General features: G+C 40.2%; 1 protein-coding gene across 2 annotated transcripts in view; it reads left to right on the plus strand.

Annotated features, from left to right (window-relative positions):
- The first annotated feature begins 10,793 nt into the window (after positions 1–10,793).
- Positions 10,794–24,040, plus strand: part of pth1r (parathyroid hormone 1 receptor) — a 43,548-nt gene continuing 30,301 nt past the window's right edge. The window contains exon 1 of one of the 2 annotated variants that reach the window (XM_083991968.1): positions 10,794–11,993. In XM_083991968.1, coding sequence (XP_083848094.1) covers positions 11,925–11,993 — 69 coding nt within the window. In that variant the 5' untranslated portion in view covers positions 10,794–11,924. Of the gene's footprint in view, positions 11,994–17,331; positions 17,396–24,040 lie in introns of those variants that run through there. The other variant, XM_083991969.1, reaches the window with a different exon arrangement.

A 24,040-nucleotide genomic window follows, 5' to 3' on the forward strand; every position in this document is an offset into this window, starting at 1 on the left:
GGCCCATTAGAGGCTGGGTCCCTTTATCCACTGTCCACAGGTGTCATCTTCACCCCCACCTCCCTTCCACGCCCAGCTACACTGCCAACAATAGGGGGAGGACTATAAAAGGATATGCCTTTGTGCTTCTATTTAAGACAAAGACAGTTGTGTGTTAGTGTGCGTACTGTATGTGTGTGTATCAGCAGAATTAGACGATGGAAAACTATATCAACTAAAATCCTCGGCCTGGAACCTTCTGCTGCTAATTGGGCTATTTCCATCAGCACAAGTGAGACCCTGCGTAACCCCCCTTATCTTAGGCTGTTGACCTTGTCCAGTGAAGAGTGGTGGTTATCAGTGAGGTAGGGGGGCGCGAAGAAAATTATGATTGCCGGATAAGAGGGGTTGAAGCTCTTTAAATTACAACAGTTCTGTGTGATGAACTGCAATTCCCAGCAATTATCCTTGATTATTATTCAAAATCCCAAACGAGTGACACAGCTATTCACTGTGCACACTGTGCCAAGATGAATCTTTTTTGTGATGACCATTTATCTGGTCTGATCAAAGGGATTTGCAGAGTATTAAACTCAAATCCGACCCAAAATAGGATCCAGTGAATGTTGTGTCTGTCTGCATCTCTGAGCCTTGTGTGTGTAGTTACATGTGAACCAGCCTCTCTTAATGGTGAGCATCTCAAACACAGGAGTCAAGAAAGTAATCTAGGATGACACTAAGTGCCACTTTGAGAAGCTGCCATTCACACTTGAATGGAGTCAGACAGAGTGGCAGTCAGAGTGGTGTTTGTTGGTGTTGGCAATGTTGTGGAATAAAGATTGAATGAATGTTAATAAACATCCAATCAATCTAAGAAATTATGAAATGATGTTTGTCTTCACATATGATAGGCTAAGAAGACGAAGGTGTTCAGTCAAAAGCCTTCCAAAGCTAAAGCCTTCCTTCTTTTTGTTAGATGACAAGCTGTAACCTGCAAATGGATCATTAAGCACGGTATAAAAAAACATACACACAATACAACATATTGATTTTCATTAGGCAGTAGAGGCGATAGCACATCAGAGCCAGTGCTATACTGTATGAATATGTGCTATTATATGTTGGCTGCTCCTGTGTGAGGTTGAACTTCTGCATGTTACAAGGCCAGTTTTGCTAAATTAAACAAAACACAATGCAACATTAAAAACATCAAAACATTTCACTTTGTAAATTAGAGATTTGATGGGAGAATGTATTATTTGTTGGGCTCACAGTGGGACACCTCATTTATATTTCATGAGGTAAGCAGGTAGAACTGGAGTCATGAGGATTAATCATAATTATCATGATTGTGAGGGCTGAGTCGCTTTGTTGACAGCTCATGGTCCTGTGAGACTGTGTGACTCAGTGAAATGAATGTTTACTGCAGTTAAAGCCTCACAGTTTTTCAGTATTCTCCTTATTCTCCTTTGTTGTTATTTTTAATTTGATGGGGCAGATGGGTGGTTGGGTTTTGCTCAGTATGGACTGAAATAGATGTTTTGATTTGTGTGCGAGTGCTGGCATCTATTTTGATTTTGCATCTTGACATATGGAGGATGAAATATGACCTATCCATAAATGAACAAGAGTGAAAGCTAAAAAAAGGGTTTTCTCCTTGTAACTTCAAAGGCTCAATCAGTCTGAACTGTCTATTTATAAAACGTTGATATAGATTTAGTCCTGTATTTGATAGTTTTTAAGATATGTTTGTTGGATTCCTGTTTCTATAACTGTTCCGAATACAGTACAATAATATTTTGTTGACAGAGCAGTCATCCATAATCACACAGACTTCATTACATCCCTTTGTCTTTGCACTGAGAGATGTAACTCGACAGCTGCTCCGCATAGCCTAGGCCCCCACACATCTCATGTGGCAAAAGGTACTGTAGTGGCAAATGGTGAGTTTTGGCACATGTAAAATCTGGCCCTCGTTATCATCTGTCAGGCTTAAAGTGCTGCATTACATACATTCTTCTTAGGTTTATCCATTTGCCTTTAACCCTTGCAGCCTGGCTTTTTGGAGATGAAAAGTAAAGACCTTTAAGCGGGGGGAACGCAGCATGAGCTGAGAGGGGCTTCTGTACTCGACAGGATGGAAGTAACAACATTATCCTGGGAGCCTGCACGTCTTTATCATCACTACAGGTGATAATCTACAGTACTTGTTGTACATGATTAAAACAAAAACTAACTCATGTTAATCAAAGATAAATCTTAATGGAGACTCAAATGAACACTCTTTGGGATGATGTCAAAGACAATATATGCTTTTGTGGTAGCAAACAGCCAGTCAGTAAGAATTTGGAGAACAGGATTTGCAGTTTGTTTAAAAGTTGCTGTAGACAGGGAAACCTTTTAACATTATAACAGGTTGATGTTGCTCACTGATGTATGAGAAGACACTTAAACCATGAAAGCATATCATCCTTCAAACACAATTAAGAGAAGCACACACTGTGAAACAATTAGGCCCATTCTGCTTCTCCCGTGGCCTGGATTGCCAAGGAAGAGACAGGACATCTGAGCATGAAATGATCACCCAGATTAGTGCGAGCCAGGGAAATAATAAGTCACTGCAGTTTGTTCCTCATTATTTTTCAAACGCAACACATGACTGAAGTTGTCAGCGTCTGGCTGAAGCTATAACCTACATAGAGACATAGACGGAAACAGCGTATGTCAGTCTGAGTATAAATGGATTCAACCCTACATAGCTTGGGCACAGGCCCCACCCCCTGCACCCCCTCCCTCCTCCCCTCAGATCCCACCAGGTGACTGCCATTGACAGGCTGTGGCAACAATTCACGACATGACCAACAAGCTCTTCAACCATTCGAGACCTGTGCAGTTTGCTATTTTGGAGTTTGTCTGTTGTCTGGTTGGCATGTACCTTGGAAAGGCTCCAATTTGTGCACAATGCCAATTGTTGCTTGGACCCATCTGACGACCTTCAGTGCAGCTGTAGCCTTCGCTGTGTAGTGCGTTAACAACCCAGATAAAAGCAGGCCTGTTATACTGTATAATAACCCTCTAAAAAGTGGCAGTTCACTTCTGATGTATTACTCACACAATATTGAATTTTTTCCCATTTATTCAAATACCACCAGTTAAAAAGAAACATTAATTGAGTGTCCCCGCTGTGCAGTTCAATTGTGAGGCAATATATTTCACTGTGTTATATGTGCTGCTGTGACTAGGTGTGAAATCCTGCGAGGGAAGACACAAAGAGCCCTATTTTCAGAGCGAAGAGGGGGGTGATGGAGAGGAGAGAGGATCTGAAATGAACTGTGGTGACAAGACAATAGTTTTGACAAATTTTAATGCTGAGTAGGAGCGCTGAGTCAGTGCTTGTGTTACTCATGCGTGCCATTTTACTGCCACATCTTTGTGAGCATGTGCATCTTAGGTTAACAGCAGGTTTTGGTTTTGTAGTAGCAGCATGTTTCTACTTACTAAACAGGAGACCTCACTTTTTTCCAACAGTTTGTTTAAAAGACATATTTGCTGTTTCATTTTTATCCATTAGACTTGATCAGCTTTCATGCTATGAGTGTATAAGAGCATGAATGTAAACATTTACATACTTGTTTATCAGATGGATACTGATAAGAATTATATGCATTTACTCTATTTACTATAAAATACAATCAACTTTCACATTCATGATTAAAAAGTTTGGATTTTAACTCAGTATTTTTGGTCACTGTTTAAATATGAACTTGTTACCTAAAACATCAGAACTAACCTGGACACAGATGTTGTCCAATGTTCCTACCTGTATTAAAAAAAAAAACTGTCAGTCAATTTGGAAGTGGTTGCAGGTTCCCGTCTTGGCACAACCCTTTTATTTACATTTAGATTGCTTTAAAACAGCAGTATCAAGTGTGCGCTGCACTCTGTAACTGCATTAACAACCCCGAAACTCCCCTATGGCTCCGTATTACCTCTCTGTGGACCTGTGGCGACACTGCTCTACTGTGATCATTTACCAGCACTCAGGATATAGCGTGTCCATGCCAATGCTAATACTAATAAGGTGGTTAATACACCAGCTGGATTCCTGGTAGCTGTGATGTGTTCATTATCAAATCCACAGGGCAGTCAGTCAAGTGAGCGAGCATATAATTAAACTGTCCCCTGTCCAGCTACAGTAGGCTACCCAGTGTGGGATGCAGTTCAGTGTGCAGAGGAGGAGATGGTGCCAGTCTGTACAGGCTTCACTCCAACATAGACGCGGTAGCCATGTTGTTTGGCAGAAACTCTTATTTAGTAAAGATAATATAAACACAGTTTTTATGGAGATTCACAGCAGGATTTCCGTTAAAACATTTATATATCAAACATTTTGCCCTTAATGAACAAAATTCGTGCTGTTCCTGTTTATATGGGTGTTTGTGTGTGTGTGTGTGTGTGTGTGTGTGTGTGTGTGTGTGTGTGTGTGTGTGTGTGTGTGTGTGTGTGTGTGTGTGTGTGTGTGTGTGTGTGTGTGTGTGTATTTGTGTGTGTGTGTGAGTTTCCAGGATCCAACACACAATTTATAAAGTCCTAGTTTTAACTCTTCTTGTTTCTAATTCTTTCACAGTCAATTAACCATCTCTCTCATCAGCACAGGAAAGATGGTGCATCAAAGATAATGATAACAGAGGAGGAAGTTTCAATTATTCAGGCGCCGGATGTCACTTCTGACTCACGTCTGAGTTAAGAGTTGTCAACATCTGTGCTGCCTGTCACATGGCAGCAGCAGCAAACGCAACAGCTGAGCCACAGCGCCCTCCTTTGGCCACAGCTAGACTTGCCTACCACTTCGAAATAAATCTCTACAATCCCTATTTACTGTATCTGACTTGCCTTCTTTTTTGTTTTGCTCTTTCACCTATTCTTTATGTTTTATTTCAGCAAAAATAAATTTGCACACAGAAGATACCCATGTATAAAATGATCCTCATATCAGGTTTATGATAACCTTCATTTGATTAAAACTCCATCCTTCCTGTCATTATCTGCCATTTCCTCCATCTTTTTATGCCAGCCAGTCTGTTCTCTACTTGACTGAGCTGATAGAGAAGAGTTATTGGGGTATGTTAACATGCACTGGTCCTAATGGGGACCTTTCACTGTGGATGTACTGTATGACTCAGCAGAGCAGTGGGCTGCCACTCTCCAGCACACATCAGAACGCCCTTGCTGCGAGGCGACAGTACTAACTGCCAAGCCACTGTGACAAGCCGCTCGTTTATTTTAAAACTGCATTCAGGGTTATGATCTCAGCTGAGTGCATGGGACTGCATTAAAGTTACAAATGGCCCCCTCGATGCAGCTGCTCCTCACGTCCTTTCAGCCCCAGTGCCGTGATTTGTTATTGATCAGTGAAATTGACTCTCTTCTGCTGTGTCCACATTGTATCTGTTTGCAGGACACGTCTCTGTTCAGGGCAGTGGGACAAAGTTAAACGGTGAGGAGCCCAAGGCTTCCAGTAGTTTATTCTATAAAAGCATGAAATCTGTTTTCAGTTACTGTAAATAATATATTTTCAACATAATGTAAAAATCCTTTCTTTTTTTTTTCTTTTTTTTTTAGGTTTTTCTTGAATGAAAAGCTTGGATCAGCTGGAGTCAACCCAAGTTTTATATGTTTCATTTGCCGGTTGCAAACATTTAGTTGCATTGTTTGATTGTAGGATAAACATTTGCCAGTTCATTCCTGACCTTGGAAACAACAAAGAGTCTTCATTTAGAAGCTTTGAGGATGATGATTTTCTTGGTAATTTAAGGGCATTTGAAGCTCCAAAGCTCCAAAAATGCTCCTAAATGGACCTTGTGGTGGGATTGATTTGTTGACTGCTGTGTCCAAGATAAACTTTTCAACCTCAGCTCTTAAGCCAGCGTGAATGAGAAACCTTTTTTCTCCTAGTTTTAACATCTTCAGTTGCATGACAAAGGCAGGAAATCCATCTGACTGGAAAGTTTTTTGTGATGTGATCAAACGCTCCAAAGCAGCGACTAAATGGACTTTGTGAGATTGTTTTGACAACTTGGATTCTGGTTAGAGTGCTGGACTTTGACATTAGTTGCAAACCCCCAGCTCTGTTTTTTTTGTTTTTTTTTTCGGTTAGGGGCTTTTTTTTCTCCTACCACCACTGTCTCATTGCAAAACACTCTGGTTACTTGGGAATTTGTTGACACTGTTGGACATTGTTGACTGTAACTACAACACTACAGCACATTTGGTTGTAGTTTTGCTGCTGCTGTGCTTTCCCCTTTACTGCATTTCTGTTTATATAGTGGTATAATTTCAGAACAATTAGTTTGAGCGATGCGGTGTCAGCAGTGAACCTTATGTCCTGCACGTCCTTTGTGAAGCTCATTTGTTGACTTTTATAAGGTTGAAAGAGACAAATTATGAAATGAAGTATTCCCTGAATTGCCTGCTGCTTCTCCTGTGGGAAAAGGCAAAGATGAAAAACTGTAATTGCGGTTATCAGTGTCATTATAGGTCGTGTACGGTGTGTCAAAGACCTGTAACAATCTGTCAGTTGTGTTTAGAGGTCGGGAAAAGTCAGTGGTTACCTTACGCCTCCCCTATCTTTCTCAACCATATGTGTGATCAAACTGGCTTCTATGGACATCAAGGTGGTGGAATGAGGTTTGAAATCATAAATGCCTCCACCTCAGTGGTGTGTATGTGTAACCCATGGTCAAAGATTTGTTATTTTTCTCTATTTCTGGGGTATACCTTTGGGAGACCTGAGCGGATGAGCTGTCAAGACAACAAGTGTTGCCTCAGAGAAGATGGACTGACCCCAATCCAACTGGAAATAGCTTCCTCTGGAGGATTTCACCAATTGTTCTGAGACAAAGGCAGAGTGTTGTTTGGATTGTATATGACATTTTCAAGTCACGACGACAGTAAATGGAAATGATTAAAAATGAAGCAAACAGGAAAAAGAAGAAGAAGAAGTAATTCCGGTTCGAATCCCAAGTGCTTTTTTTCAGGGGAATGGTGGTGGTCATGTGAAATTTAGCTTTTTCTCAAGAGCATGACAAAATTTCCTGCCTGAAAAGCTTTCACATACTAATTAAAAATGCAAATGCCCATGACAGGGTGATGCAAAGAGGTGAAGATGTGGGTGGAAACATAGCAAAGATAAAAGTAAAAGTATAAATAGCAATAGTCATATAAGCCGCATGAAAAGCTTAGTATAGTACAAAAAGGGTCACACATGAAAACCATCATGTGTCCAAAATATACATGTGCTTTGAATTTATATGTGGGTTGTTGTTTTTTTTGCAGGGAATGCCTCACACAGATATAACGTTTCAGTGTCCCCATTCCTGGATTCTTGCAGATATTTAGGGAACAGTCCTATTGCTTGACTAAAATGTAAGTTAAAGTCTGAATACTGCATCGTTTATCTGATTTAAAAAGAAATAAAAAACACTAAAAATCCTTCCCACTGGCCTTCACGGATAATAACATCAGAGGCAAAGCCAGTCGATGAATCAGGAAGATTATAAAAACTAGTTTTCCATCTGTGTTATGGTCGATAGATTCCTAGTCTCTGTATCTGGGTGTACGAAGCTGCGTCCAGCTTCCTGGATGATAATTTCTCACTTCCTTAAGTAAGATCCCATAGACTGACATCTGACTCCCATCGTGCAACTGGTGTAAATGCAAGAAAAGAAACATCCTCAGGTGGAGCTGCTATTGAAAGTGAAAGTCAGGCTACAATGGCAGTTTGTCAAGATCTTTCTGAGAAGATAACACCGTCATTTTACACACTGGGCTGCCACAGAGGACTTAGTGAATGAACACCTCTAAGACTCCTACAAAGATGGCGACTCTCTGTCCTGTGTTAATAAGCTCACATCTGTTTGGTGTCCAACAATTGATGGCCTTTGCCAAGCACGTGGGATACTTACAGCAGGTGGATATTAATCATTCCAGACAGATGTCAAAAATGAGAAATGGTGTGTTCATGTGGAGAAAAATAAAGATTTCCATAGACATGAATAGTACATGATACAGGAACTGGCTTAGCGGTGTGAAGGTTTTTAGAGACCTAAAATAAATTTGACAGATTGTAAATGAGGTAAATATTAAGCATCTGCCATGAACACGGTTTCTTGCTGTTATTCTTTTGCAGTTTATACAGTATTTGGACTTCCCCCATTGAGACACAGTGGGGTGCCATCTTCAGCATGGAGGATGAGCAAGTATATGGCCACATGTCTTATGGCTGGCTGTTTGTTTATGACAGCTTTCATATTGTTCATTATCTCTCACCACAGGAATAACCTATTCAAAATGGGTTTGAGATCTCTGCTGATTAAGGTGGACGATATTGTTACAGTAATAACTTGTGATAAATGCATAGAGAGGGAAAAAAACAGACGGGAAAAAGAGAAGTGGAAAAAATGAAATGTGTCAAGAGTGTTTCATAACGTGAAGGTTGTTTATGCACAAGCTGGTGAGGCAGGTGTTGCTTTCATACTGGCACTGAAGGATTCGTCTTCATTAACATTAAAAAGATGTTGTTTCCTTTCATGCTGCTGACTTTGGATTTACTGAACAAAGCAACAGATTGAGATCAAATACAAAGCCTACTCCAAAATAAGTGATTGAATTGTTCTTTTTTTCTGCTTCATTTTTCAAATACAGAATTAGGGCTATTGCACACTGTAGTGACTAATTAAGACAATCAAATGTGAGTCATCATTCCTTTAAATTAAAAAGGCATTATTAAATGTTTTTGTGTTTACAAGACAAGAGGTGATAACACATCCTCTGAGCAGCACTACCCCTTCACGACTGAGTGGATGCAACGGTGACTCGGTATCGGAAAGTGACGAGGAGAATTGCCCATGGAGCTAATTAATTAGCATGCTAACTTCAGTAGAAAACAAGAAGGAGAAGCAAATCCTGATTGACTCTTAATTTTCATGATGTCTTATCATATAAATGTTAATGTTGGCTGTGTGTAGAAAAAAAGCATACAGCTCCTTTAATGTTTTAGTGATTCAACATAAAACAGTTGCTGTATTCATATTTATGTTAGACTATCATCCTAAGAGACAGAAACCACTCATGCTTATTCACTCATTGATAGTAGCTAGTTAAATTTCATTCGCAAAAAGCAGCAATAGTAATCCTGGTTCTCACTATTTAAATCAATGCAGTAGATCATCATGATCTCCGTCCAGATGGGCGTCTTAAACTATAACAGCCCATGTACTGTAAGGCGAGTTAAAATTTGATACAACATGATATTCCACTTGAGGGATAAATGCTTTGTGTCCAATCTCCATTTTGTGTGTGGCAGTAACATATGGTGGCGAATGACTTTGATGCTGAAACATAATTCTCTCCGTTGGATAATGCATTTGTTGTCTCACTGCACAACAGCAGTCCATTATTATGTGTCAGCAGTGAGAGCTTTTTTTTTTTTTTTTTTTTCTTTTACACCAAAGCTATTTTCCGTGTGTCTCTGTTTGCTGCTGCAGTATCTCAGACAGTGCAGTCTGTGAGGTGATTACTGAATTACACAATTATTCTGCTATCATAGCTGATGGCCCTGCATGCTTTGATAGCTGGAACATTGCATGCTCTCATATTGCCACAGTTAAGAGCTTTTCACTATTGAGAGAAAAAACAGCCTGTATACTGGCCACTTGGCTGTTAGAGTATAATAGCTGCTAACGAGCATCCCATGGTTATGCACATTGCTGTTTCAGAGATAGTGCCAACAAAATAACTGTGATCATAACCTGAAGATTTTAGAAAGTGTGTGCTTCTGTGTCCTCTCTTGTTATTTTCAGATTCATCTTGATGGTTGATGGTCTGTAGACGACATCAGACTGACTGCTAAAAGCAGAGCAGCTTCAGAATCAGCAAAAGCCTCTTGTTCAATGAGAACATCACCCATTTTATACAACTATGCAGCTTAAAAAACACACACAACTTGTGATAACCATGATTTTAAACAAATATCATGTTTCAAAAAGCTGTAGAGTGGAGATGTACATGCCCTTTATCTGTGATTGCTGGATTTGCATGCACGTGTGTGTGTTCTTTCACACACACTGAGACTTTGTTGACTTCCAACAAAAAAAAGTTACATAAAACAGAATCATTTATTTGATTATGAATGAGTTAAATAAAAATTAAATAAATAAAATGATAATTTGTCCATTAAATTTGTAATATTTCTTTGATGTCCTTATGGTTTTTATCACTTTGAGAAATAAATCAAAGGGAAGAAATTTATTTTATTTTTAATTTTTTTTAATCCATTATTGTTTTTATTGTATATGTAGCCTACGTCAGAATCAGAGGTTTAAGTTTTAAAGCTGTCAGACATGTATGGGTGTTTAATGTGGTTTAAATTCATATGACAGATGATACCTGAGATTAAAAAAAATAAATACAAAATTTAAAAAATTTAAAAAAGACCAAGCAAGCATCTTCTGCATTATGTCTCGGTAATCTAATCCTACTAGATGCAACTTTTGAGAAACTGCAGGGGAAAAAAGTGGTTTGGCAAAGGCCCTACGATCTGTTCAATGTGGAGTTTGTTTGAGGGGTGAGAAAATATGTCATTTCGGAGTCGTGGTTTATTCCAACGTAAGAGAGTGCGCACCAATGAGAGGCTTTGACGCTCCACCCTACCTGCCTCCTTTCCGCACCCCCCTCCCTCCCCTTTCCTCCCCTTTTCCATCCACATACTCACTAGTGAACACGACCTGCCGCCTGCCACATCTGGAGACGCTTTCCAACACGAGAAACTTCAACTTTTGCTTTTGCTCTGTGCAGAAAGACTCAGGCGTTTTTTTCTTTTTGCGAGTGGTCTGTCCGTCAGGGGCGAGTTCTCTGTTGATAGTAAGTAGAGATCCTTGAAGCCAAGTTGGCGTTTTCTCTCTGCTCTTAAGCGGTTTTCTTTCTTTTTTTTTTTACATCACCATTTGGAAAACAAGAACCCGTTTTGGGGAGTTTCATACATTCAGCTGCTGTGTAACTGCCACGCTAGATTTCGTTCTAGTGCAAAAAAATTTCAGGAAATAACATAAATGACAGATTTCCCTGTTGTGTTGTCATTAATAAGCGAAAGAGAGAAGCTTAACCAAAGAGGAGAGAAGTGCAGCAGCGCGTTGACTCAGTCCACACAAACCAAGTAGACAGATCTGTCAAAAGTTCAGTTTCTATTTCTTTCCTCTTCTTTGTAAAATTTCACAGTCGGCGGAGAGACTGTTATTTGTTGCTTTACGCTCAAAGTGTGAGATCCTGCTGGTTCCCTGACGCCTGCACGATAGCCACACGTTGATGGTGACATGAGTCAGAGGGAATCAAATTGTGAAATTCAACAGCGACTGGTGATGGAGTGACACATTGCAGGCTTTTTCTTGATCTTTTTTTCTTTAACTGATCTAACATTTTGGAAGAGAGGACTGGAACAAGCCATAAGGCGCACAGCTCCATACTGAAGTGTTTAAGTTTTAGTCTGAGGGGAAATTTAAAAGACCTAAAAATACAGCGTTGGTTTCTTCCCTACAAAGAATCATTTGAACTTCCCACCGCAGAGCGAGAGCGACATAAATAGTTCTGACATGTGGATGTAATTTCAGAAGAGGAAAAAAGACAGATGCAGAGAAATACAGAGAGCGGGGGCTGAGCCTGAGCGTATAGTAGATTATTTGAAAATTAAATCGGGGGCAGAGTGGAGGCGATTACAGAGTTATGATTTCACGAGCCGCCATAAGCATCGAGAGGCCAGATGGAGCAGAGAAAAACACAACTCTCTCTACTTTGAGGAGAGTTAAGTAGATTAGATTATTTCATCTGAGCATCACCAGCGTCTGTTCGAGCCCTGCAAGGACCCTTGGAGGTAGAGTTGCCTCAAGTCAGGGATGGGATCCGCTCCGCTGCTCCACAATCTGGACTTTCTTCTCATCTCACTACTCAGCAGTTTATTCCTGGTAAGTCATTTTGATGTATTTTATCTCTATACTGATATGTGATGATGTTATATTGATGTTGCAACATGTGAAGGTCCACAGATGATAAGAGAAGGAGCAGAGGAGCAGCTGTTGTTGCACACACTTCACATGTACTGTAACTCCTTAGCATAAATAAAGAGGGCAACCTGGATTTGTAATCACCCAAAACCTTCATAATGATAATTTCTGAAAATGCTCTAGATCTGAATTTGATTTTTTTTTTACCACATCAATCCACTGGATGTCATGCAAATTATGATTAAAGCAGCCTTTTAAAAAAGATGATTGGAGTAGTTTAAGGTGTGAAAAGTCAAATCTGATTTAAAAGATCAGAAGACGACAAGCTGCGTTGCATGGTGTATGGTAGGTTGTATGTGAGCTCAAGCTGCAGCAGACACTGTTGTGTATTGACACATGCACGGCCAGTGTCATAACTGGACTGCAGAGGTTGAAAAGCCTGCAGACAACAAGCTGCCGTTATTAGTGATTACACTCTTGTTCCAATAAATGCATCTTCCCACAGTTACAGCACAATAACAGACTGTTTGTGGAAAGCAGTGGCTGGTAACCTAGTTCCTGTAATAGGCAGCACATTGTGTTTACTATGGATTGTTTCATAGCTTTGTGTAGCTCCCATCCGCATGAACTAAAGCACTTCTCACTGCCACAGAGGAGGAGTAAATGTTTCATTCATAGCTACAGAAGCACCTGAACACTTTCACCTCGCTAATTCACAGCTGTAATGATTTGCTTTTGACATTGTGATATATAACTGCACCCTAATATATAGCTATAGCTGTATCCAAAAGGCCTACTACACACGCACAACGACAGACACACACACACTGTGCAAGCAGAGCAAGCGCACCAAGTTGGTTCTGTGTGTTTTGGCTGAGGCTGTTCTGCATTCAACAGGCAGTTCGCCCAGGCTCTGAGGTACAGTGCATTTTCCCAGTGATGTGGTCCATCACTGTACCGCAGTGGACCTCTAGGCTCATTGGTTTAGATGGCAGAGGAAAACAATTATAACATAGCTGTGTATTTATAGCTGATTCAACATTCAGTCGTTAAAAGGCTCTGTCTGTGAATGGTGTTTACCCGTTTTTTAAGTTTGGTGTTTGCTTAGTCGTCCTCTCCACAAAAAAGTCATTTTTTATTTTTTATTTTTTCCAAACTGTGACCAAACGGGACGTTGATTTCACTCTGAAAGCCACAGCTAAGAGTGGAAAGTCTGTGTCTCTGTTTAAAGAAAGAATACACTGCTTTTTTCAACTGACATATACACAATTGTCAAACTACAGGGTTTTGCCGCTTTGCAAGGGCTCGGCATGTAAGTGATGGTATCCTTGTACGAATCCGAACGTTCACCATCGCAGCCCTGGAGCTGATTATGTTTGTGCATGAACTGTTTTTTTTATCTGAAGGAAAGTGGCAGATACGAAAACTAGACCAGGAATCTCCCCATTGTGTTGTACTCCTCAGCAGGCATGCTGCAGTGACAGCTCACAGACAAAGCGCTACCTCATTGAGTCTTTGTTCAGTGTGACTGGCTGCCTGACTTACTCAGTTATTACATTTATTAAGCGGAAGCACTGCTTTCAGGAACCTCAGCGAGTGTTTAATTTCTACCGCATGACAGTGTTTTCGTCCGTGATGACTTGCATGTGTCTGGATCTTCACTGGGAGCTCTAGAGTTTGTATCTTGTATCCGCCCGACATGGCCAAATATTATGTCAGATCTGGACCAAACAGCACTGTGAGTCTGACTGTCATGTTTTGTAAAATCCAAGACAGTTTTGACTAGTGTGACTGGATGTGGAAAATATCTGTTGACAACTTTAGCTCAGAACTTATTCCTTTTTCCTTTTTTTTGTTTAGCAGACAGTGGCTCACTTCCTCGATGTGGCAGAATTTTTTTTTTTAGATCTCCTGCGTCATATTTGTCAAAATGATGCTGCGAAACTAAAAGGAGTGAAGTCTTAAAATGCCTATGTAAGATTTCTGTGTATCGGTCTCAGCAGAGAACAGCTCCTGATGTCCACAGGCAGGATAAATCAATTTGAAACCACAGGGTCACTGTTGTTGTCCATAGTGTCATCAGAAAGCATGTTACTGCAGCAAATTATGCCCTCTTAAGTGCACATAAATGATATCTCCTTTACAATAAATTGCTGCCTCCCCTTTGTCCCTGGGTTTATCATTAAAAAGCCTTTTGCAGCTAATGGCTCTGAGAGGCACACACTGCATGCCCCTCGGAATAACCTTTCAGAGTAGCTTTATCCATCCCCACCAAATTATTCTCACTGGAACTTCACAACACAGATTAGTGTGCGGAATAATCTCATCTCAATCTGTCTCTGGTAATTAGGGGCAGCAGATAACTTCTCACTAATTCGTATGAGCTGCTGGTGCATTTGTGAAATGGGCTTTAATATTGAAATTCATTTTTGAGATCCCCAACGTGACTTATGATAATTTCTTTCCACTTTTGTCCGTCTGAGCTTGTGAGGGGATGTGTGTCTGTGCGAGTACGATATGAAGCATCTCCTTAAATGGTTTCCACAAGTTTGCTTTTCATTGAGTAATTTAAACAAGACTGCAGAGACCACAGTTTGTTCAATCGCCTCTTCTGATTATATTTCAGCTGCATGCAGCTTCATGCAGAGTTATCTAACAAAACTTTCTCTCAGTAAGAGATCACGCAGCCTCCCCTGTGGTGTGTGGCTGATATTTTATTCACTTTTATACTTTTGTAACTGTCTCTCATAATAAACATATAACGACACAAAATATACACTTGAATACTGAGAAGGCATCAAAACACAATGCTAATTTAACTTTTCATGCTTTTATTTTGAAGATCTAATCTGAAATTCTAACCAGTTTGTTCTGCTAATCCTGTAATTATTAGGGCGGTATTCACTTTCTCCACATTGCCCACCCCCAACTGGAGTGTCTCATTATCTCTCATGCACACAACACTCATTCATTTACATTCAAAAACAAATTACACATCTTCACCAAAATACTCTCTTGATTGTTCAAGCAGAGACGAAATTAATCTATAATCTGTTGGAAAGCAACATCTTGACTGACTCGGTGTTTGATCACGTGCGTTTGATGCTCTTATTCTTTACATTAAGAGATGCTGCACAGCACAGTGCTACCTACAGCACACGTGACCATTACTTCATTCTGTATTTACTCAGCGAGTTCAAACAGTGTGGACATGGCCTTGATCTTGATTCCCCTTCTTATCAGTCCCCATTAAGACACAGAGGGACAACAAAGCCCTGCCAGGACCAATTTACTCCTCTCAGTGTGCATTTCTGTCCGCTGTGTGTCATCTCGTATCCCCCTCATTAAGGGAGAACCCCCATATCCACATTTCCTTATTCAATCTCTATCATCAGTTAGTTCTTTGTATTGTTTCATGTATACATTTTATGTATTATGTATGTAAAGGTCATTTTTATGAAGACCTCAGGTTTGGGAATACTGTGTGTGTGACACAAGACCAGGATTCATATTGTGACCTTTACTGCTCCCAAGAGGGAGAAGAGAAGCAGTAGGAGGTTTGTGTCAGCAATGATTACTGTAAGTGCAGTTTTGGTGTCATCAATTACTTCAGTTTGTTGTTATCTGCTACTTTTTTGTTTTGTTTTTATTTTCTTTGAGTGAACAGATTTTGGCCTCCTGTTTAGCCGTTCTTTAGTGGTGTGCTTTTATGTTTGCTTCATCCCATCTCCACTGGGATTTGTGAGCTCCACAAAGCCTTTCCATTATTGACATTGGTCATTGACCAATCACAAAAGACAAAACCCTAAGGAAGCCATCTCATCCATAACGCAATTTATTTTTCTCATTTTGTTCAACATAAATTTCTCCAGTTAGTTTATTTTAAGCAGCTAAGGATCCATGGAGGGGATTGCTAATTATTCCTTCATCTCAGTTGATGAGAGCTCTTGCATGGCGGGAAACTGGAGACCAAGCTGAGGGGGGACCGGCCATCTGGCCTGTGAATCCACCCAAATCCACACCAGACAACACAAACAAACAAAATGTTTGTTTAGGAGCATGTGGGTTCGCAATTAGCGTCATTACAATGCTGTGATACGGCCTTTTGAAGCTATTCATTTTGTTTTTTGGGAAGATTATGTAATGTCTAAATGATATCAATTCATCATAAACTGAATTTCAAGTGACTTTCAGTATTATGTATTATATATTAGTATCAGCTTCACAGATAAAACAGGCAGTTGAAACTATCTCTAGTGACATATGCACAATAACATCTGGTTGTTCAGAGAATTGTATAATGCTTATTGTTTTTGTCATAGTTATTACTCTGGCTAAGTGGAGGTTAAATGAAATGAAAGTTAAATCAAATAAGTTTAATCAAATGAGTTGAATCAAATTGCAGGGCTGGCAGAAGAAACTAGATATCATAACATGTTTGTGTCATCACCAGTATCTCTGTGTCAGTGTACCATATTCCATATTGTGAAATTGCTCTCCTAAGATAAGAGCATCAAACAAATGCATGATCTCCTCAGAGCTAATTTAACATAAGCCCTATTCATTTGTGTTTGCTCTCCTTCAACTCCACAGACACAGTAAGAAGCTTTTATGTCGGCTCCACTTCAGACTGCTCTCTCCATCATAAGAATTACAGGGCTGAAGCGACAGCATTTGAAGTAAAGATAAAGAGGAAGTTCTGTTGCCATCCCCTCCCTATGTGTCTCTTCAAGTTTCCCCCTTTGTTGTCATACTGTGCAACAAGTGTGTCGCACACCTTGCTGCGTGAAATTACCAATCATCACACAATGTGCTCACACTTTTCTGACATGGTGCTCTGGATGGTGCTTCAACAATAGGGCGTATGAGGCTTTGTGTAGATGGTCCACAGATACAGCGCTCGCTTTGCAAATGAAAAAATCACTTCACTGAGTCAGTGTAACACACCAAAACTGACATGTTTATGCTCTCAGCTTCAAGAGTGTCCTGTAATTGTATGTGCTGCACGGTGTGGCAACGGAAGTTAACAGTAGATGAAGGATGTGGGAGAGTGGTGCGATGTTGTGCGCAGATGGTAGTTATAGCCACCTTGGTTAGGGATGCAATTTCTCCATCCAAATGAGATTATGTGCTGCTAGATTTGGGATGTCCTGTTTTGTAATTTAGTGTTGCAGCATGTGATGTGGATTTAAGCAGCAGCAGCAGCAGCAGCGTGGAGGTGGAAACTCAGCTCTATCAGCTGCTGTACAGGGCTTGTCGCTGCGGATTGTGAGTCACTTTGCTGTCGTCACCGGTCGGTTAACATGTTTTTTCTGAATTTTCCTGGGATCAGGATGGGATTGAACTCACAGAGGCAACTTGTAGTGAGAAATATCCTTCACACACACACATCATTATGCTTTGTGTGCAGAGCTTTTACAGTAGCTGAGAGGATTCCTGAGATAAGTGCAGAACAATCTAATTTCTTGAATGCTCTCACACATCCACATTCCATGGATATCTGTTTTTTTTTTTTTTTGTATTGACTGAGACATTGCTAAGTTTTTAGAGGTCCTGTGAGTCAGACTCATAATGTGCCTGTTAATAGGAGAGTCTTCAGTTTCACCAGCATGGTAAGGTTATACCATGGCTGTGTTTGACTCAGGAAAGGGCTTGTTTTCTTGACTTACCGTGACCCCTGCTTTTTTTTTTTCCACTTGAAGAATGCTAGAGTATGTGTAACTCAATGCCACTTTTACACCTCACTGAAAAACTTACACTTCTAACTGATATTTTAATGATGTGCCTCTGCCTCCGTGAACTCCAACAGTGAAAAAGATCCAACTAACACCTATATGTAGCTGAGTTTGTGGCAGCGTTTTTACTTTTTTTATGCCCCCCCCCCCCCTTTTTTTTTTTTGGAACCTTGACAACTTAATGATGCATTTAAAACAGCTCATTTCAAGGCATCAGATGCCAACAAGAAGAAGTCTGACAAACATCAGTGGCGGAAAAGGAAGAAGTATTTCATGCTGCCTGTGACAGTTTCACTCCCAAGCCTTTTTTTCCCCTTGTAAGCGACATGTCATGTATGAAAGGTTTTCTTCTTTTTTCCCCCTATTTTTGGCAGATAGGCTGTTTCCAAATTTGCACAGATTGATGGTTATCTAAGAAAAGTTAAACATTGCCGTGGTCGTGTGTCAAAGATTGGACACATGTCAGAGTGACAGGCCGCCTCTCCTTTGTCAGTCTTTGATAAGGTGGTCTGCCCTCTGCCGTCTTGAGGATAGTCCAATACCAGTACTGTTTGTATTCAAACCTTGGGCTAAGAAATTGTTTGACAGATGAGCAGCAGAATAATTCAGTTCAAATAATCAGGAACACACACGTTGATTGCCAGCGCTGTGATGAGTTTGTGTCCTCTGTGGTCCTTTTTTCATCAGTCACCTGCTGTATCAATATTATGGTGCATGCAGACATCCTTGCAGGCAATATGACTGGAATACCAGAGTGTCTCAGTTGAGTTGACATGTGAAAATTCTCAGCTATGTAGACGCTTTTACCATTGAGCAACAGTTTTGCTCAGCCCTACCCCCACTGTTGGTGAAGGGATTGAGTTTCAGATATACAAAAGCTTCTAGACTCATTCTTCTCCCCTAAATGCAACAAGAATTGAGTTTGTAGACAGTTCAGTCAATTCCCTAAACTATCAAGAGCAGGAAGCGTAGGATTTCACACATTTGATCCAGTTGTGATTTGGAAGCTGCTCATATTTTGGGCAGGGATACTCCCCTGGCACATGGCTCACGGCTGAGAGGAGGCTGGATTTCTTAAAAGGACCTTTATTAGTTTCATTGCAAAACTCTCAAGGCTTATGGGTTTGTAAGTACGCAGTTCACAGCTCCAGATTTTCCAGCAATAATTCAAGAAACCCTCACACTGCAGGACAGAGGAAATCTCAGCCGATTTTCAAATTCAGATAATGGTGCGACGTTTGGCTGAACTTTGTGTTAGCTCCACAGCACTGAACACATAAGCCAATGATGATAGTTAGTTATAGCAGATCTCAGGGGAAAGAACTCCACATGACAACACATTATCGTGGAGGGAGTCAATTAATGTTTGGTGCTGATATTTACTACTGTAATTTTAATTGATAAAGGTCAGATAGATTAGATCAGATTAATTCCGAGTGTTGTGGCAAATTTTTCGCATGAGCTGTTCCAACATTAGAAGATGTTATTGGTCATCGGTCAAAGTTCACTGTCTCTTGTTAGTTGACTGGTGATGTGTGTACTCGGACTGATTCCAACAAACCCTGTGGCCCTGGACGTTCAGTGGACAGTATGAAATGAATGAATCAGTTATTTAACTAACAAAATAACTAAATAAATGAATACATTTTACTTAATTAGGTCAGGGAAGTCAATCTAATTTTGTTGCAGGTTTATTCCGGGAATTCATTTGCACTAAGCTAATTGATTTTTCAAATAAAATTTGATATTTAATGTTGGACATACTGTATAACAAAAGCATGTTATTGAATTAGAGCATTGCGCTGTTCATGTGTTGGTCACCCAGTCATACAAATGTGCAATGAACAGAGATGATGTTGAAAATGGGGCTAGATTTTGCTGTTGTATGTAGCGTACAGGAAGCCGTAGTTTCATAATTTATCACTCAGATCATGTGACTCTCGAACTCAAATGCCCCGTAGAGGTTGTGGCTTATTCCTGCAGTGGTTTTTATTGATGATGTAATGTGGCATGGGTTCTCTTGGACAGAGAACAGCTCTGTGCGGAATAGGCTTATTTGATGTGTTATTATTGATGAGGTTTTCTTTCTTCAAGGGTAATGAGCATCATTAAGACCACATTAAAGACCAATAAAAGCTAGTCAAGGATCTGTATTCAGCGTGCACTATAATGAATTCTAGAGTTATATCAGTTGTGAAAACACTTTTCTATTTTTCTTGTTCATTCCAAGGTTAAGTATTATCATCTTGTACAAACTGTCAGTATTTCTTTATGTGCATAGGCACATTGAGTGAACAGTAAACGCCTCCAGTATGTCAGTATGAATGCATTTAAAGAAAAATCAACCTTTTCCCATTGACTATCAAGAAAACAGGAAATGTGGGGACAGAGAAAGAGAAATCATACGACCAAAGAGCTTGATTACGGGGTAACATCTAACTCTTCATCTCTCCTCAAACCTATACTACTGTAGCATAATAACTAATCAGACTTCCAATGACCAAGTTGGTTCATGGGTAAAGTGGCATCATGTTTCAACCAAGAAGAAGAGAATAAAACAAAGACGAGATCACCGATTTTTTCCCCCTCTCGTCTGTCTGACAGTGTTATAGGAGAGAATTTTATTTCCGGGATTAAAAAGCTTATTTTTTATCTGCCTGGTCCATCGGTGTCAGTTTAACACATGTGACGAAGGGTGAGTTGTGCCGTGTGGGGTAAATTTGCAAGGGATTACTTACAACTATGCAGAGTTGGGAAAGCTCCGAAATCCTGGTCGCGTGATCCTTTCATGTGCCTGGGATCAGTTCTATGTCAGTGCACTACTCATTTAAACCATTAGTGTACATTACACTATCAAAATTTAAACACAAAATCTTCTTGTTATTAAGCAGGACTGCTAACCATCAGCTTTAGATGTGCAAAGAAACTTCACTCCAACAATTTGTTTTGCTTTGCATTCACCATCCAGGCCAGTGTGATATGGGCTTGCAAAGTCCTCTTCCCTGCACACTGTTTGCCTTTTGCTGTATGGACTCTGCCTTTTACCCATGATTTCTAGTCATTTTCAGTCAAATAAAAACATGGTTCAGAGACCTCAGCACCAGTGACCTTGTAGTAAATGGAAAGTGGAAAGCTCATGCTGACAGGCCAGTCGCAGGCCTCTCAGTTGGAGTATATCGTTAACACTGCAGCCCATGTGTGCTCGCATTTTATTCCCTCACTAGACAGTCTGAGCTTGTTCATCCTCCGCTGTGTGCATTAACAGTTGTGTCTCTGACCTGTATGAAATCCTTCAAATGCAGTTACATGTACTGTACGTACTGTATGTGTCTCTGACTCTGTAGTTAATCCTGCAGTGGCTCAGCGTGTCATTTAGTGGCTTTATAGAATCAGATTTGTGGGAGATCTGCTTTTTATAGACTCAGCAGCTTCTGCTTGCAACATCAGAAAAAGTGGCATCTAAAATAATGAATTAAATATCAACCACCTTTTTTTTTTTTTTTTTACCTTTGATGAAATGTCACAGAATGCGCAACTGTCCCTGACTTTACTTTCTCGATTGAAGTCGGAATATGATTTTTATTTAATCTTCTTCAACAGCTTGCACTTCAAGTGGACTTATGCTGTGTAAATGCACTTTACGTGGTCATGATGCTGAGGAGAATTATGGTACATGTTATTTATGTCAACCCTTACGGCAGTGCTTCTGGGGGAAGACGCAACATATGCACATTTTTAATATCATCTTGAAGGTCATAGTAATGTTGTTTCTATCATCTTTTATTAATTTCTCTGCACCAGGACAATGCATGGTTCAGTGAAAATATCAAGCTTTAGCTCAAGATAAATTAGAATAATTTTAATTAATTTGGATGCATTTCACCTGCATTAATACACTTTGGAGTGGATACGTATTTTCATAATAATTTATTTGTCTTAACTCTGTGATGTTCTGTGTTTTAAAATAGCTCCGTTGAGAAGCACTTCTTTCAAGGTGACCATCTGCACAAGGTTCACTCTCTTCAAAAAGTGAAGGGTGGAATATTAGCGAGCAGGGAGCGACACCATGGGTGATTATGTGGTGCCTAATTAGTCCACAATTTGGAGGCTTTATCGGGAAGGAAGTTACAATTAGGGGTGTTATGCAAACAGTGCCCTTGTCCTAGTTTTTCCTGGGCAGCAGGCTGCTTGTTGCCCTGTTAACAGTGGAAAAGGAGCTGATTGCTTCAAGTGTTGCCCTCTACATGCGTCACCTTTTAGTGTTCCGCTCCTCCTTCACTCAGATGTTAAACTACGTCCACGCCGCGCTGATTGCAGTCAATGTGCTCTGTCCTGTTCTGCTCTCACCGGTAATGGTGCACAACATACTTAGAGCGGGAATTATTTTCATCAGGGTGGTAAGGTCAGCAGGACGAGTGTCGCGCTGGCCTTCGACTTCAAAGTGTTTCTTCACTGTGCTCAGTCTTACTGGTCAGACTGGCCAAATTCTTTGCACACCGGCTCCCACTGTGTCACTGTCTGCACCTAAAATCTGTGTGTGTGTGTGTGTGTGTGTGTGTGTGTGTGTGTGTGTGTGTGTGTGTGTGTGTGTGTGTGTGTGTGTGTGTGTGTGTGTGTGTGTGTGTGTGTGTGTGTGTGTGTGTGTGTGTGTGTGCAACCTCTTGGGACAGGCATTTCCATGTAGTTTTCTGGTTCATCTCTGGTTCACTGACTTTTGTTTTAACATAATGTGGTTCAAATTACTCACTGATGGTAATAGACATTACTGCATTAGGACAAGATGAACCTCCATCTCTGGTTCTGACAGTCGTAAGGTTGTAATTTGTGATTATTATCATTGTCAATCTGCCTGTTATTCTCTCAATTAACTAGATTCACCATGGGCTAGAAACTGTTAAAATAGCGGGGGGGAAATAACATAAAAGAAACATTATTCTGAATATTATTTAAAATTTAACGGATGATGAATTATTTCCATGGTCTGGATCTGCTCATTCATTTACATCTCTGCACAACAGCCTAAAACAATGAGAGGTAATAATTCAGTATGAACCGTATTAAGACAGTTTCATCAGGTTGCAGTGACTCTTTTAAACCCCATGTGATGGAGAGTGCAGAATCTCCCCTGTGGGTGTGGTTGGTTGTTTTTCAGACTTTTGCTAATCAATTCAGGGAAGATACTGATTACACTGACTTAAAAAAAAGAAATACAATACTGTATATTGGAAGTATCAACAAAATGACAACATTAGTTAGATGGATAATGTACTTTGAAGGCTAAGTGTTTTGTTGTTAACACACTGTTCTGTGTACTGTACAAACAGGGGCAGCCTCGCTGATAGTGGCTCAATGGTGGTTGATGATGGTCACATCCAAAATTGTTCGTAATGACACTGGCTCTGTGATGTTAAACTAAGTGTAATCAGAGTTGAAACGCTCCCTGCAGCCAACTCATTATAATGTTGAGAGTGCGATCCAGTGCTCCAACACTAGACCAAGGTTGTGGAAATGAAGTGGATTAGTTGGCAGCTAGTAGAGAAACGTCAGTGTCAGTGATGAAGACGTTGATTAGAATGACAAACCTCTGCATCATGGACCTGAACCACGGAGGCTGAGACATGACCTGACAAGTCAATTCACCGTCATCATTCTTTTATGAAACCCTTTGTGTGAAAAAATGAACTTTGGAAAGCTTTCAGACATGTGAAGGCTCCTCCTGGTTTCTTTTTTTTTTCTTACGGCAGAATGTATTTTTGGTGAAAGTCTCATTTAAAAATGGATGAATCCATTAGAACATACCTGCTGTCCACCTTGATAAATATTGTAGAGCCCTACTTTCTGCGACCTCACCTGTCTCACTTTTAAAATTACTAGGTCGGACCATTTCCAGCTGTGTCATTTGACCCACAAACTTGACATTTCGTTCATTATTACAAATTGAAAACTCAGATAATGATTTTGAATTGGCTGAAGCCAGATTTTCAACATATGTGAATGTTTTGTGTGTGTGGGGGGGAGTAGTAGACAGGTACTGTTTCTAATATTCCTGTACTGACGAACACATGGGAAACATGAATAAATTATCCTTTTTTTAACACAAATATGGACACCGACATTATCCCATATTTTTCCCTGAACTGCTGTGATCTACAGTAGAGGATTACTGCTGATATAGCCAAGCTGTGACTGAGGACATCATATGCCATTAATGCTACAGTACTACACGATCTGTTACATCTGGGGGAGGGGATTATAAATCCACTTTAAAATATA

The sequence above is a fragment of the Trachurus trachurus genome (genome assembly GCF_905171665.1).
Source record: "Trachurus trachurus genome assembly, chromosome: 17".
NCBI classification, from domain to species: Eukaryota; Metazoa; Chordata; class Actinopteri; order Carangiformes; family Carangidae; genus Trachurus; species Trachurus trachurus.